Below are 13,587 nucleotides of genomic sequence, written 5' to 3'. Positions count from 1 at the left end.
AGAGTTATAGACTCTACTCTACTTCGCTTTTGTTATTTTCCTCGACCTGTAAGCCCCCAAACGTGTGAATGCCTGATCATATAATCATTTTTCAATCGGTCCAACATCCGGTGCACCGAATTTTTTCAGGTCCGATGGACCTACTCCCCTGGCCAAAATGTCCCGATTTTTTCGGCCGAATTCTACGATCCCGTACACCCGTAGGACGGCTTGGTGGAGACTAGCAAAACAAGAGTTCGGAGACCTCATATCTCCATGAAATAGTCTGATTATGTAAATGATTTCTACATTTACATAATCTATGCGTTGTTATGTACACATTTAGATAACTTACACTAATCAAAATGTTGATTGTGCAATCATTTAGATGAATTATAGCACTTTTACATGAATTATGCAAATTAGGGACATATTTGCATAATTGATATCTGTTAATGTTCCACCAGCCACAAACTACATATATGACAGGTATTTGAGTCCCACAATGGCAAACACTACAAATATAGATTCCCCTCATTAATTATGCAAATTAAGTGCCAGTTTGCATAATTTGTACTTGATTATGTACATCTCTGTCAAAGCTACCTACATACCAAATATCATCTAAATTTGTCATTCCCTTGTCCAGTTATCCTCCATAGAAGACCCTACCCCCAACAACTTACGCAAATGCCCACAAAGTTGTCAGGGAAGGAGGCTAATCTAAAGAGGGGGTGTCTACGAGTAAATGACATCATGATCATGCTACCCTAAAGTAGGTGTGTGATCGGATTGGTTTAGAGAGAGCACCTGCGACATTTAATTTTTAAGTATAGCTGCTTGGCGTAAACTCCTTTGGATTGTTCGGCTAGTCACTAATTCAATAAACTTTTATGGCCTTATGCAAATACGATGATAAAGTCTTGGAACTTACACGTCTTAAATGTTGTGCATTGTCCAATCATTGTAGTAAAACCCATGCACCATGAGCTATGTGATGCATGATAGTGATGAATGATAGGAATTTCATATTTGTTTTGTATTCCTTTCGCACATAAGGGAAGGGAATTCGAATTTACTTTCCATAGTTACCTAAATTATGATAATAGACGAATGTATGAGGTCGGTGAACTCTAGCTTCCGCCGGAGGTCTTGAATACTCTAAACGCACCTCATGCCGATCTTTTCTACTAAGGTTATATATCACTCAGCTCACTTGACTTCTCACCAAAACATCGCGTCTCCAAGTTTTCCAAGCTCGAAAATTCAAATCATGCATGGCACCAACTGGCATTAATTTTAAAGTTTTATGTGATCCATATCTTGCTAATAATTGATTTCTTTTTTTTTACTTTTGAGCTACTAAAAGCTACTACACAGCTAAAATCAAACCTAAATCAAAGTTAAGTTAATCCCTCCTCCACCTCTCGGAATATTGGGGCGCTACGTATACCCAACTCTGTTTCTATAGTCCTTGGACCATACAGGCCACTACCAGAGGTAGGATAGCCGACTGGTAGCAGAATGTGTTTTTCGTCTCATCATAAGTGATTAGGTGTAAGTATAAAAAGCAGTCTGTGCCATTTTGTTAGTCTTGGTGACATTTGGTTGAACCCCGACCGTCCCAATGTACGGTGAATGTTTTACGCTCTTCTGCACTGACCTCTGCTGTGATTTTAGGACTCGCTGCATCTCTGGAATCTACAAATGATTATCGATTATGGCCACTTGAGATGTCATAAGACATAACCTATGACGTCTTTCCGAACTGTTTAACTTTTGCGTGATTTTTACTGTATGAAGTCCAGAGCAGTCAAAGGCCATGTCAACCATTCTAAATGTTCAACTAAACTGTAGAATATAGGACCGAAGTTTTGATCACCGCCAGTGTAATGGCAACAAGACTATATTCCTATTTTTCATGGAGATAATAAAACAAGTAGGGGTACCGGTTTCGAAGGCTGGTTGGGAATTACCGTATCCCATTTAGAAATGGACCGGAATGTCTAGTATCAAACTTCAGTGAAGCCCATCATGCCTGTAGGGCACATGAGTCTTAAGAAGTCAGAAAATGTGTGATTTCCACGCTCCTTTATTGTGAAGCCGTTGTGAATATGACCTTGCGTTCTTAGACGCCTAGGGCATTTGAAGTGCATTTTGCAAGAGACAGGTAGATCGACATTTGTCACGATGGGAGCACCAAGGTAGATAATGAGATTGACCGCAGAAACACAGAAAATGATAGATTTTCATATATAGAGATTCCATCTGGTTAGATTCTGTGAAGAAGTAAGATGTCAGTTTATATATATATATACATCATACAAAACACATAATGGAGTGAAATCTGGCATATGGTACGTGATCGTTCGTTAAAGCCACTTCTGTTATTGTAAGAGTCTTTTAAGATTGTACTGCAGATGCACATATTTCATAATATGAGACCTATGTTGTGCCAAGTATCATAAGTGAACACCCTTTCATCACTGCAAACCTCTTTTTTATGCATGCATTTCAATCATTCTAAATTTGTTTTTAAGTTAGTGATAAAAGCTGTAATTTCCATAACCTGCGTATTCGAGCTTGAAACGCAAATGCGCCACACGTCAGTGTGATCGGTATCGCAAGAGAAAGTTGGCGAAAATGCAAACGCCAAAATAAACTGCAGTCCAGCGCCAGCGGCGTTAGGTTTCGGCTTGGGTCTGGGTTAACAGGAGACATACTGTAATGTTGCCACAGCTAAGGATCAGCCATGAAAATCGTCGTAAAGAGATTTCACCTGGTTAGATTCTGTGAAAAAGTAAGATGTCAGTTTATATGTTGTGAGATGGACTGTCTTTTGTTAACGTTGACAGAAGAGATTGCGCCCTCTTCATATCGACAGGGAAAACAACACATTGTCCAGAACGCGAGCTGTGTTGCGCAGAAAAAAGGAAGTGTGTTGCACAGAAAAAAGTAAGTGTGTTTTGCAAAAAAGTAAGTGTCTTGAGCAGAAAAGTAAGTGTCTTGAGCAGAAAAGTAAGTGTCTTGCACATTGTTCCTATCGGCCACGGTAGCTCGGGAAACCGTCGAAGCGTGTTCTCCTTGTGTCGGTGGGACAACGAGCGGCAGTAAACATGGCAAAGGGGAAATCGCTACGGCGAGTCCTGTGTGTCGGCAGCACGGCAGACCGCGATGTTTCCACGTTAGTTCTGCATGCGCCCACAGCAGCCACTATGTGCTAACAGGTGCGCCCTTTGTGTGTTTTTTGCTGTGTGGAGTCCACAGCAGCCCAAAGCTATGTCAACCATTCTGAATGATCAACTAAACTGTAGAATATAGCGCCAAATTTGTCGATTCCGAAATCATGATCCCCGTCAGTGTAATGGGACTGAGGAGCAAAAACCTTGTTGATGTACATCACTGTCTAAGCTGCCTACCAAATATCATCTAAATTTGGCTTTCCCTGTTCAGTTGTCCTCCTTAGATGATTTTGACAAAAACGCCCCTGCAGTTCCAGAGCAACCTGCTGAGGACCCGAACATACATCACATAATCCTTATGTCAGAAACTATCTGCCACCAAAAATCAAGACCATAGCACATCCAGGTCAAAAAATACAAAAAAAGGAATTTCTGCTACAGTCCCAAGGCCACATACTAGGGGGCCCTTGACCTTCGTCTTCCTAACATAACCTTCACAACCTACCCTCATAGCGTTATCAAATATCATCGTAATCCATCCAGAGGTCCTTGACTTATGCTGAACTGAAATATCCGGAAACACAAACACATACAGACACACACACAGACACACACACCATTCTCCACTGTTCCCTGCTGTGATTTTAGGTCTCGCTGCATCTCTGGATCACAAATGATTATGGCCACTTGAGATGTCATAAGACATAACCAACAAGAGTTCGGAGACCTCATATCTCCATGAAATAGTCTGATTATGTAAATGATTTCTACATTTACATAATCTATGCTTGGTTATGTACACATTTAGATAACTTACACTAATCAAAATGTTGATTGTGCAATCATTTACTATTTAGATGAATTATAGTACTTTTACATTAATTATGCAAATTAGGGACATATTTGCATAATTGATATCTGTTAATGTTCCACCAGCCACAAACTACATATATGACAGATATTTGAGTCCCACAATGGCAAACACTACAAATATAGATTCCCCTCATTAATTATGCAAATTAAGTGCCAGTTTTGCATAATTTGCACTTGATTATGTACATCTCTGTCAAAGCTACCTACATACCAAATATCATCTAAATTTGTCATTCCCTTGTCCAGTTATCCTCCTTAGAAGATTTTGAGAAAAACGCCCCTGCAGTTCCAGAGCAACCTGCTAGGGGACCCAAAGTACACCACCTATTCCTTATGTCACAAGCTGTCTGCCACGAAAAAATCAAGACCATAGCACATCCAGGTCAAAAGATACAAAAAACGGAATATCTGCTGTAGTATCAAGGTCACATACCAGGGGGCCCAAAATTGACCTTGACCTTTGTCCTCCCAACACCTACCTACATACCAAATATCATGGCAATCCATCCAGAGGTTCTTGAGTTATGCTGACCACAAATATCCGGAAACACAAACAAACAAACAAACACACAGACACACAGCCACACCCAAAACTATATCTCCATTTTTATGGAGATAACAAGGTGCGGGAACCCCCCCCCCCCCCCACCGGCTGCCTTATTGCAGTCGCAACTCATTTCGCTAGATAGCGCTGTTGCATATGACGATTCTTGCCCGCGCCCTGAATCCACGAATGCATGCCAGTTTTGTAACCGTTGTTTTGTGAGGCACCGCGTTACGTTTAAAGATGGAGTTATCCCACGTTCCCAAGCGCTACTTTGTTACGTGTTTGGTGTATTCAGGGATCCTTTGTCAGTACTCTATGAAGATGAACCTGGATGTAGCGATCGTGGCAATGGTTAACACGTCTAGCCGAGAGTATTCCATGGCGCAGGGTGAGGAACAGGTAACTGCGGTAAGGTTGGATGGATTTGATAGATCATGATCATTATGGGTATGATCACAATGCTGACAAGTCTCTTGATGAAATTCTGGAATAACGGTTGCTTGTGTTTGCGATTTTTCCGTGCTTAACGATTATGGTTGGCTTAGTGTGTACGTCGTGTGGCTCTTTTGCTATGCAAGAAGATAATCATGTTTTATCGGAATGGATGTGTGTCGGAGGTTATCAAGACACTTATGACGAGCTAAAATGTGAACAAGCCAAGATATGTTTCTACTATTTACAAAACTTTAGAAAAACATCAAATTTACTGTTGATTTTTAAGTGTACTCCGACTCTTTCGACCTGATGCTATTTGTGCCATTGATGTGACCATAATGGCGTATCAATTATTCATATGGCAACAGGTCTGCTGTCAATAGGGTGACAAGGTGTGTCCAATAACCTCCTTGGTGTGTCCTAATCGCCTGCTCACTTCATTATCGCAGATGTAAAATGTTTGGCCATTTGTCATAAGTCATACATACTTGAAGCACAAAGCAGTTACGCAAGGATATTAAATATATAATACCATTGAGTAATATCATTGTTTGTCACGATAAGATCTGCGCAAGTTATGAAATGTGTACACATTTTATGTAAAAGCCTCAAATAGCAAAATGTCAAAACTTCTAAGTTGTATTAGTAATGTCGGCGCGTTACGTTAGACTAACACAACTCCAAATTGCAGAAAAAGGACTAAACATTGAGAATGACCAAGTTTTCAGTATAATTTGTATGTGATAAATCCAGTAGCCACGTGCACAGAAAGCAGCAACGTAAACTTGTGTCACTTATGAGAGCCCCGATTCAAACATAAGTCGCCATATGGTGATCGTCCATCCTCTATGATAAAGAGAAAAATTCCACAGGTTTTTATTTTATTTTATTGGCAGACCAGGCCGGAGTTTGACTGGTCGCAGACGATGGTCGGTGTGCTGTTCGGATGTTATTATTGGGGCTACGTTGCGACGAAGCTGATTGGAGGATACCTGTTCGACCGTTACTCTTCTGTGCGGTGAGACCAACAGTCGAGATAATCGCCAAGAGAGTGAACAGTGTGTGAGAGTCTGCATACACATGAAGTGATGAGAAGGATTGAAATTGTGCGTGTACGCGTGTGTGTGTGTGTACGTTTGTGTGTGAGTCTGTCTGTGTGTGTGTTTGTGTACGTGTGCGTGTGTGTCTGTGTGTGTGTATGATGTGTGTGTGTGTGTGTGTGTGTGTACGTGCGTGTGTGTGTGCGTGCGTGTGTGTGTGTGTCTGTGTGTCTGTGCGAGCGCTCGTGTATTTCAAAACGGTGACATTTCTTTTAAAGAAATTGACTTGTTGCAGTATCCTGGAAGGCTGCATCTTCCTCGGTGCCGTGATTCACATCGCCCAGCCGCCCGCCGCCCGACTGCACGTGTCCGCCTTCATCATCTCACTCATCATGCAGGGGCTGGTGGAGGTAGGGGGTCATGGACATGTATCTATCACAGAAAATGTCCATCCAGATGGTACCCTATATGTGAAATTTAATTTCAACATTGTTATCAATGGGGCACGCAGCTGACAATAAACAAAGAACTATAGTCGCACGACAAAGGTGTTTCTATAGTGTATTGTCCGCAGTTATCCCCTTGTCTTTTATTTATCATCGATAAAAGTCTGGTTGTATATCCATGGGTAGAAGTTGGAGACAGAAATACACATGGCTCTGCACTTGACAGTCCAGTCTTAGGATACCATTTACATTTATATGTATAATGTATTTGAGCAAGTGTCGTCACCGCCTCCACCCACAGAGCATGACTATACCCGCTGCCTATGCCGTGATGGGGGCCTGGGTAATACGTACTGAAAACAACCAGGGAACGCCCTTCACACTTCTAGGTGGGTAGACGTCGAATGGATGAACTTTATTTCTCGCCAATCATCCTTGATAGTATAGTATGGCAATAGTTATCAAACGACAAACTTTAAGCTAATCTCTATAGCTACCACATGCAGAACTAGAAAATATTGACAATGGCATAAGTGTTACATTATCGTCATAGATGAATGACACCGAGATATTGCCGGATTGTTATGATGTAGTTAGCTTGGCTTGTTTAGGTTTAGAAATATGTTCGCCTAACTGCAGTTTTGCTTTTATTCTACTTGATGCATCCTAGGGATCACAAACTGTACGTACATGTATCTTTTTTTCATAAATCTTTTTTTTAAATTCGAAATTAACAAGTTATCACTGTAATGTTAATGTGTGCCTTTACACTTTCGTTGCTGTGGTCGCGATACAATGGTTACCCAATAGAAGTGGCCTCTATCACTGACAGGTCAGTACATTGGCATGTTCCTGGGTGCGTGTGCCACGGGGGCTATCACAGAGAAGCTTGGATGGGCTGCGTCCTTCTATATCTTTGGTAAGTTTCAAAAGGAAAATGTCATCTGTGTTTACCCTGCACATTACATGTGTGTGATACATTTCTTGATGGATTTATTTGGAACGTTGTACTCCGTATTCCTTTGAAAAGTACCCAGTGTTACCAGAAGAACGGGGCGAAGAGTCAGAAGACGTGTAATCATATCTAAGTACATTTGTGTAGTATTCCTTGAATAATCTTATCAGGTTTGGGAAGCCACTGGATAGACGACTGACTCAAGTTCTGGACCTCCCACTCAAGAAGTAGCTGACAATTGCTTGTTTTCCTTATTTATTGCTGCTGGATAAATTTTTTTTATCTTTGTATATGCGACAATATTTCACGTTTGGGACCGCACTGTCAGCAGCGACACCTAGCTGCAGTGCGAAGTAGAACTAGTCAATATTGCCCTGAGGAATTTGGCTTGTAAATATCCTGATAAAGAATGAAAAACCTTGATGTCCTTCTATAAAGTATTGAATCACTTCTACCTACTTCCCAGGAATGGTTGGTATCGCATGGGGCGTCATCGCTGACGTGTCCATCCGGGACCTTTCGTTAGAAAGGCCCCCTAAGGACCAGGAAGACGCTAACTTTTTACAGGACAGCCAGGATGGCCACAGCAGCAACCAAGGAGCTGCGTCTTCTGTACGGAATTTTTAGTACAAGTACATTCAAATAAATAGAAATGCGTTCTAAGTTGTGGTAGAAACAGTAAATAAATCACAATGATACAGAGAAAACAACTATTCTTCTCTTTCAACTCATCTGTTATGTGTTTCTTTGACTGTATAAACTTACATCAACTTTATTAATATACGTGTCAGTGAAAAGAATTGAAAAACGTTTTTCAAAACAGGACAAATAGCAAGAAAAAAGTGGATAAATGGCAAGAAAAATAGGATAAATGGCAAGGAAAACATACACTCTGAAATAGTACGGAATATATTGCGTTGAATCAATACAACAAAACAAGCATTCAGGCTTGTTACTAAGCGCTAAACACATTAACAATCAGTTGACTCTGTGCCCTACAGCAGACGCAGACAACGTTGCGCCCGCCGATACCGTGGACGCGCATGCTCACATCCCCTGCAGTTCACGTCATCATGCTCTGCCAGGCGAGCCTTCAGTGTGCCTCCCACCTCATGACGACATACGCACCGCTGTACTACGTACACAGCTTCCACAGGGACGTCAAAACTGTCAGTACAGCCGATGAATATCTTTAAAAGTTTGGAAAAGTTTGAAAGTTCAGTTTGTTTTAGCATTTGCATTTGGCATGATGCTGTATAATTCCACTATATTACAGCGTGTCACTTATTAAAATGTATATATATTAGCATAGTACTATATCGCTATATATATATATAATATATATATAGCGATATAGTCGATATAAGTCGATATATATATATATAATATTTTAATGTACAACAGTACTAGGAATCCGTTTGACTCGATAGCTGATGGTTGCAGTTTCAAATCTCACGTTGGAGATTTCTCAATGACTCAGCAGTCCGCTCATTCCGTGGCAAAGACATTGATCGTTTTCACATCTACAGCATTTAGCGTAATAGCGACAGTCTGTTATAGATATCTGAAAAATCCTCCAACTATCGTAGAGCGGAACTTGGGATCCTTTTAAAAGACATTGAATCTTATACTCGTATGCGCAGGTATAACATTACATTACCAGCGAGAATAACGACAATCTGAAGTGTTTTGATTAAAATATTGTCCGCCTCAGATCGGCACGTCTACAGGCGTCTCAGGGTTGATCGTGGCTGGAGTTCTATCTGTGGCCGGCAGTATGGCGGGCTCCTGCTACAAGTACAAGAGGAGCAACAGGTCCACCGTACGGGTCAACACAATCGGTAAGGTGCCTGGACTTTTGTTTGAAGTTCCAGTTCCAGTTCAGCCATCCATCAGGTTTAGTTTCAGTTTATTTATTTTACCAGGAATACATCTCAGGTCACCGTAGACCTGTTTTTTAGGCAATCCTGGGCACATGCGCATACAGGTGACGTCTATCAGTCATCCATCATTTGTTTGAAGCTTCGATAAAATAAGAAATAAAAAGCATTGATCGTCCAAACTGACAAGGTTTTCAGTCTAAATACTGGTAATCTCTATCGGAGTAATCAACAAAAGTACTTTTCATATCTCGATGGCCGACTGGTATGAGCGATGTAGAGATATTGACAAGTATTTTGTCTTTTTCTGTACTGTAGGCTTCTTTGGCTTGGCCGGCAGTTACATACTCCTGGCGGTGTGCACTAATTTTTCAAGGTCGCTCCTAAGTTTCTTTCTCGCCGGGGTGTTCGCCGCGACAGCTATGTGTGGGGGTAAGTTTACAATTGGTTATTGATGAATTGTATACTTCGCTGTCGTCATAGAGCATGAAGACGGTATAGTTTACCAAATGCAACCACTACATGTAGCACGTGCAAATGGAGTGAAGTTTGCAGATTTTCGTAGCATTTTCGTAGCACGTACGCGTGTAGTAAACATATCATCAAGTTGAGATAATCTCTTCGTGTTTTCAGGATTTGCACTGAGCCCTCTGGACATCGCTCCAAACTTTGCTGCTGAAATAAAAGGGATTTCTACTGCAGTTTCCCATCTTGTCGGGTCCATTTTCGTCGTTGTTGTTGGCTTGATGACTAAATGCAAAGTAGGTGCACATTCTTGTAGTCTGTGATATTATGTTTGTGCATGGAATATGTACTTAATTTATAAGAGCATGCATTGAAAAGCTTTTGTTTTAGTCTGCTACCGTAGTGAAATTAATTGGTAAACTCGTAGAGATCTCCTTGGAGATCTGTAACATTTTTCTAACCTTTCCGTATCTTACCTATTAACAAACCACATAAATCTTACTGCCTAAGTCATTTAATCCATGTATCTTCCAAATCGTTGATCAACAGCTTCAAGTAGAAATGAATGTAGAGCAGCTGTTATTACCTTCGCCAAGAAGGTTATGTTTTCGGTAGCGCTTGTATATATGCATGCATGTATGTTTGTAAAAGACCATTGTAGCTCGAGAATGCCTGGACGGCCGCGCGCGGATTGTATTAGTATTCGGTATGTGGGTGATGAGACCTGGAAACGATAAGATTTTGGGCCCCCTAGCGGCTTGTTGCCATACTGCAGTGTAATCTCCGGTGCTCATGTCTCGGGTTCTGGGTTTGCTATGGTCGTGAGTGGTAGTCAGCTCCTGCCGCAGTGAATGGTATTATGCTAACCAGAAATGAATATGCGTAATTAATGAGGAATTGTCATAAACCCACTCTATTCGGTTAACTATATCACAGGGATATATCACGGGAAACCGAGAAAACGGTTTGCAATAGGGTTGTGATATCAACATATCATCACATTCTTCTCAACCTCCCATTACAGACTCGGAACGAATGGTCTCTCGTCTTCACAGTGACGGCCTGTGCCCTTGTCGTGGCCGCCATCCTGTTTATAATCTTCGGGAGTGGGGAGGAGCAATCCTGGGCACGAGATGAGTCACATGAGAAGATCCTGACCTGTACCACACCGGCCGGGCCACACGTGAAGGCTATCTTCACAAGGACCATACTCCCTGTTCAACACCCGCTGGAGGAAGACTACATGGATAACTTAAGACATTCTGATGAAGGAGAAGAAGAATACCTCGAAGAAGATACTATTGCAACGGCTAATCTTTTGGCAGACAGAAAATAGTGCTAAGTCATATTGATGTGTGGGTTTGAATTTGAATAATTAATCTCGTTTTAAAGATATATGAGGCTGAGTCAGGGAGTAATACCTTAAGTATTTTAGCAGGCTCAATTTTGCATGAAAAGTTGAAATTTGGTCACTGCTGTCATGCGCTACGTGTGCTATTGGCAGAGAAACAGGTGCTTCCTTTCGTTGCGACCTGTAAAATGCACCAGCAGATTCTGCATGCTCTGTTGCATCAATATTCGCGCATTTCTTTGTAATGTAAAGTAGTTCATGATGGTGATGCAGCCAAGTGACAATTGCTCTCTCAAAGTTGTCTCAAATTTGTCTCAGTGTTGGCATTTGTTGCGCGGGATAATCCTGCGATGTTTTGAAATTTTTAAAGTACGTTGCCTCGCCGTAGATGAGTTTATCGTATGCCACATATGTCACAACAACCAACTTGTGTAATAGAATGTACGACTTTCACCCATTGTACTGAGATAAATAACGACAACGAACCGACTTGCTGTGCAATGTTTATTCCATTTACTTGGTATAAAGTGCAAAAGGGACAGACTGTAACAGATTTGTTTGTCTATTACTCTTTCTATTAATCTTTTCTATACATTCCCAATACCAAGACTCTCATTAAGGTATACATGATGATATGCACAACATAAGAACTTTCTATTAGATACACATGATCATAATATTGTAGTTGTGCACGAAAACCAGCTTCTACACTTCATCTGTATGCTTCAACCTTATGCTCTAAATCAACCATTTTTGCTTCTATCTGCCAAATCTTTCAAGTGTCCCGTCCTCTTCTAATAGCGGGAGTTCCTCTTCGTCCGAACTCCTGGTGAAGTCGTCATGAACGGTGTAATCCTCCTCCACGTGTCCCTGTACAGTCAGCGTGGCCCTGGTGAAGCCGTTCTTCATGTCCGGTGGACCCTGTGGCGAGGCGAAGGTCAGGGTCTTCTTGTCGGGCTCGCCTCGGGACCAGGGCTGCTCTTCCCCGCTGCCGAAGACCAGGTAGATGATGGCAGCCGCCACGAGCAGACAGGTTACCACGGTGAACACTAAGGACCATTCGTGATTCGTCTGTTATGGAAGATAAGATACACGATTCGTTGCAATGAAAAGAAATATATAAGCTGCGTGGAATGTTACAATTATTAACACCCACGTACATTACACAAATAGTATTTATTATTAAGCAATATCTGGAGTGTTTAATACATCCAAAGTTGCGGCTCGTAGCAATCAGTCTTCATACTTTGAACCATTACTGACAAAGGTACATGATGGGACAAACCAGGACCGTAGATATGTAAATTTATATACATGTAAGTAAGTACTTGATAGACTGAAATATATGTCGAACCTCGTCTGTATTTCTCGAACACACACCCGGAACTGTTGCTCGTACCTTGTGTTTTTTCAGCACACCAACAATGACGACCCAGATGGACCCGGCCAGATGTGAGCAGGATGTGGAGATGCCTTTGATGAGCCCAGCAAAGGACGGTGACAGATCTAATGGGTTGACGTTGAATCCTAACGGGAGTTAGATAGTTTAGTTTTTTTGCAAGTATCGATCTAGTGAAATGGCCGTTACGCCTGTTAATCTATTATCATTGCAGGTTTAGAATGGAGGACCACTTCGCTTGATGCTAAACATGACTTGTAATTTTTAACACAGACCATCATGAATTGTACTTGTTTATTGAAGCTGTCAATTAAAATATTCAGAAGTTATCTCCATATTTCATCCATTTTTTTAGTTTGATTTGTCTTTAGATAACATAATCAGTATTTAGAGCCAAATACGGACACATCATACCTCCACCCATAGTGAGTGCAACGAACGCTCCGGCAGCGCAGAAACTAGCCAGCGACATCCCGAGGCTGGTGGACACCGCCAGGGTGATGTAACAGGCAGCCAGGCCGGAGAAACCTGACAAAGTGAAGCAGTTTCCGTTAAGTAGCAGTTTCGGTCTTGTGGCTTGAATAACAAAGTGATGCGGATGCGCACTCGTGAAATGGTATTGAGTAAGGTGGCACGCTACGTACCATTGTCATCGTATGTGTACAGGTTCTCACCACAAAACGATGACGTTAATTGCATCAAATCCCAAGATAAGAAAGATTGCTATATGCCACGCAACTTAAAAGAATTAAATGTATCCATACGACTCTCGTTGATACTTTGGGAGGCACTATAATGCATAATAGCCACACTACAAGGGTAGTAAAATTATCATCACCATACCTTAGGTTACAGATACGTTAAGAATAGGGACAACATGATAGCAAAGCGGAACCTACCGACGGTATTCAAAGCTTTCCTGACGACTGTAGTTGACCTTGTCTGTCTGCCGTAGCGGGAATCAGCTAAGATTCCAGAGAGCGGCATACACACCCCGGATATCAGCGGTGGTAGACCAACAATAAGGCCGGTCTG

General features: G+C 41.6%; 2 protein-coding genes across 3 annotated transcripts; one reads left to right on the top strand and one right to left on the bottom strand.

Annotated features, from left to right (window-relative positions):
• The first annotated feature begins 5,875 nt into the window (after nt 1–5,875).
• LOC118413936 (vesicular glutamate transporter 3-like) lies at nt 5,876–11,266 on the top strand. 2 transcript variants are annotated; one of them, XM_035817601.1, is made up of 11 exons: nt 5,876–6,034; nt 6,352–6,466; nt 6,804–6,891; nt 7,173–7,184; nt 7,335–7,421; nt 7,924–8,069; nt 8,459–8,626; nt 9,172–9,298; nt 9,656–9,769; nt 9,971–10,098; nt 10,827–11,266. In XM_035817601.1, exons 1-11 carry the CDS (start codon nt 5,943–5,945, stop codon nt 11,136–11,138), a joined length of 1,389 nt encoding a protein of 462 aa, XP_035673494.1. In that variant the 5' UTR covers nt 5,876–5,942; the 3' UTR covers nt 11,139–11,266. The 2 variants fall into 2 exon arrangements, with proteins under 2 accessions (XP_035673494.1, XP_035673495.1); XM_035817602.1 differs by lacking the exon at nt 7,173–7,184.
• Nucleotides 11,267–11,912: 646 nt separating this feature from the next.
• Nucleotides 11,913–13,539, bottom strand: LOC118413566 (vesicular glutamate transporter 1-like). Its single transcript, XM_035817091.1, has 4 exons — nt 13,452–13,539; nt 12,967–13,080; nt 12,553–12,680; nt 11,913–12,224 (listed from the first exon to the last, which is right to left on the bottom strand). The coding sequence occupies exons 1-4, from the start codon at nt 13,537–13,539 to the stop codon at nt 11,913–11,915; spliced, it is 642 nt and encodes a 213-aa protein (XP_035672984.1).
• Between the last annotated feature and the right edge of the window lie 48 nt (nt 13,540–13,587).

The sequence above is a fragment of the Branchiostoma floridae genome, chromosome 4 (assembly GCF_000003815.2).
Source record: "Branchiostoma floridae strain S238N-H82 chromosome 4, Bfl_VNyyK, whole genome shotgun sequence".
NCBI lineage: Eukaryota > Metazoa > Chordata > Leptocardii > Amphioxiformes > Branchiostomatidae > Branchiostoma > Branchiostoma floridae.
This window is presented reverse-complemented; position numbering and strand designations above follow the sequence as displayed.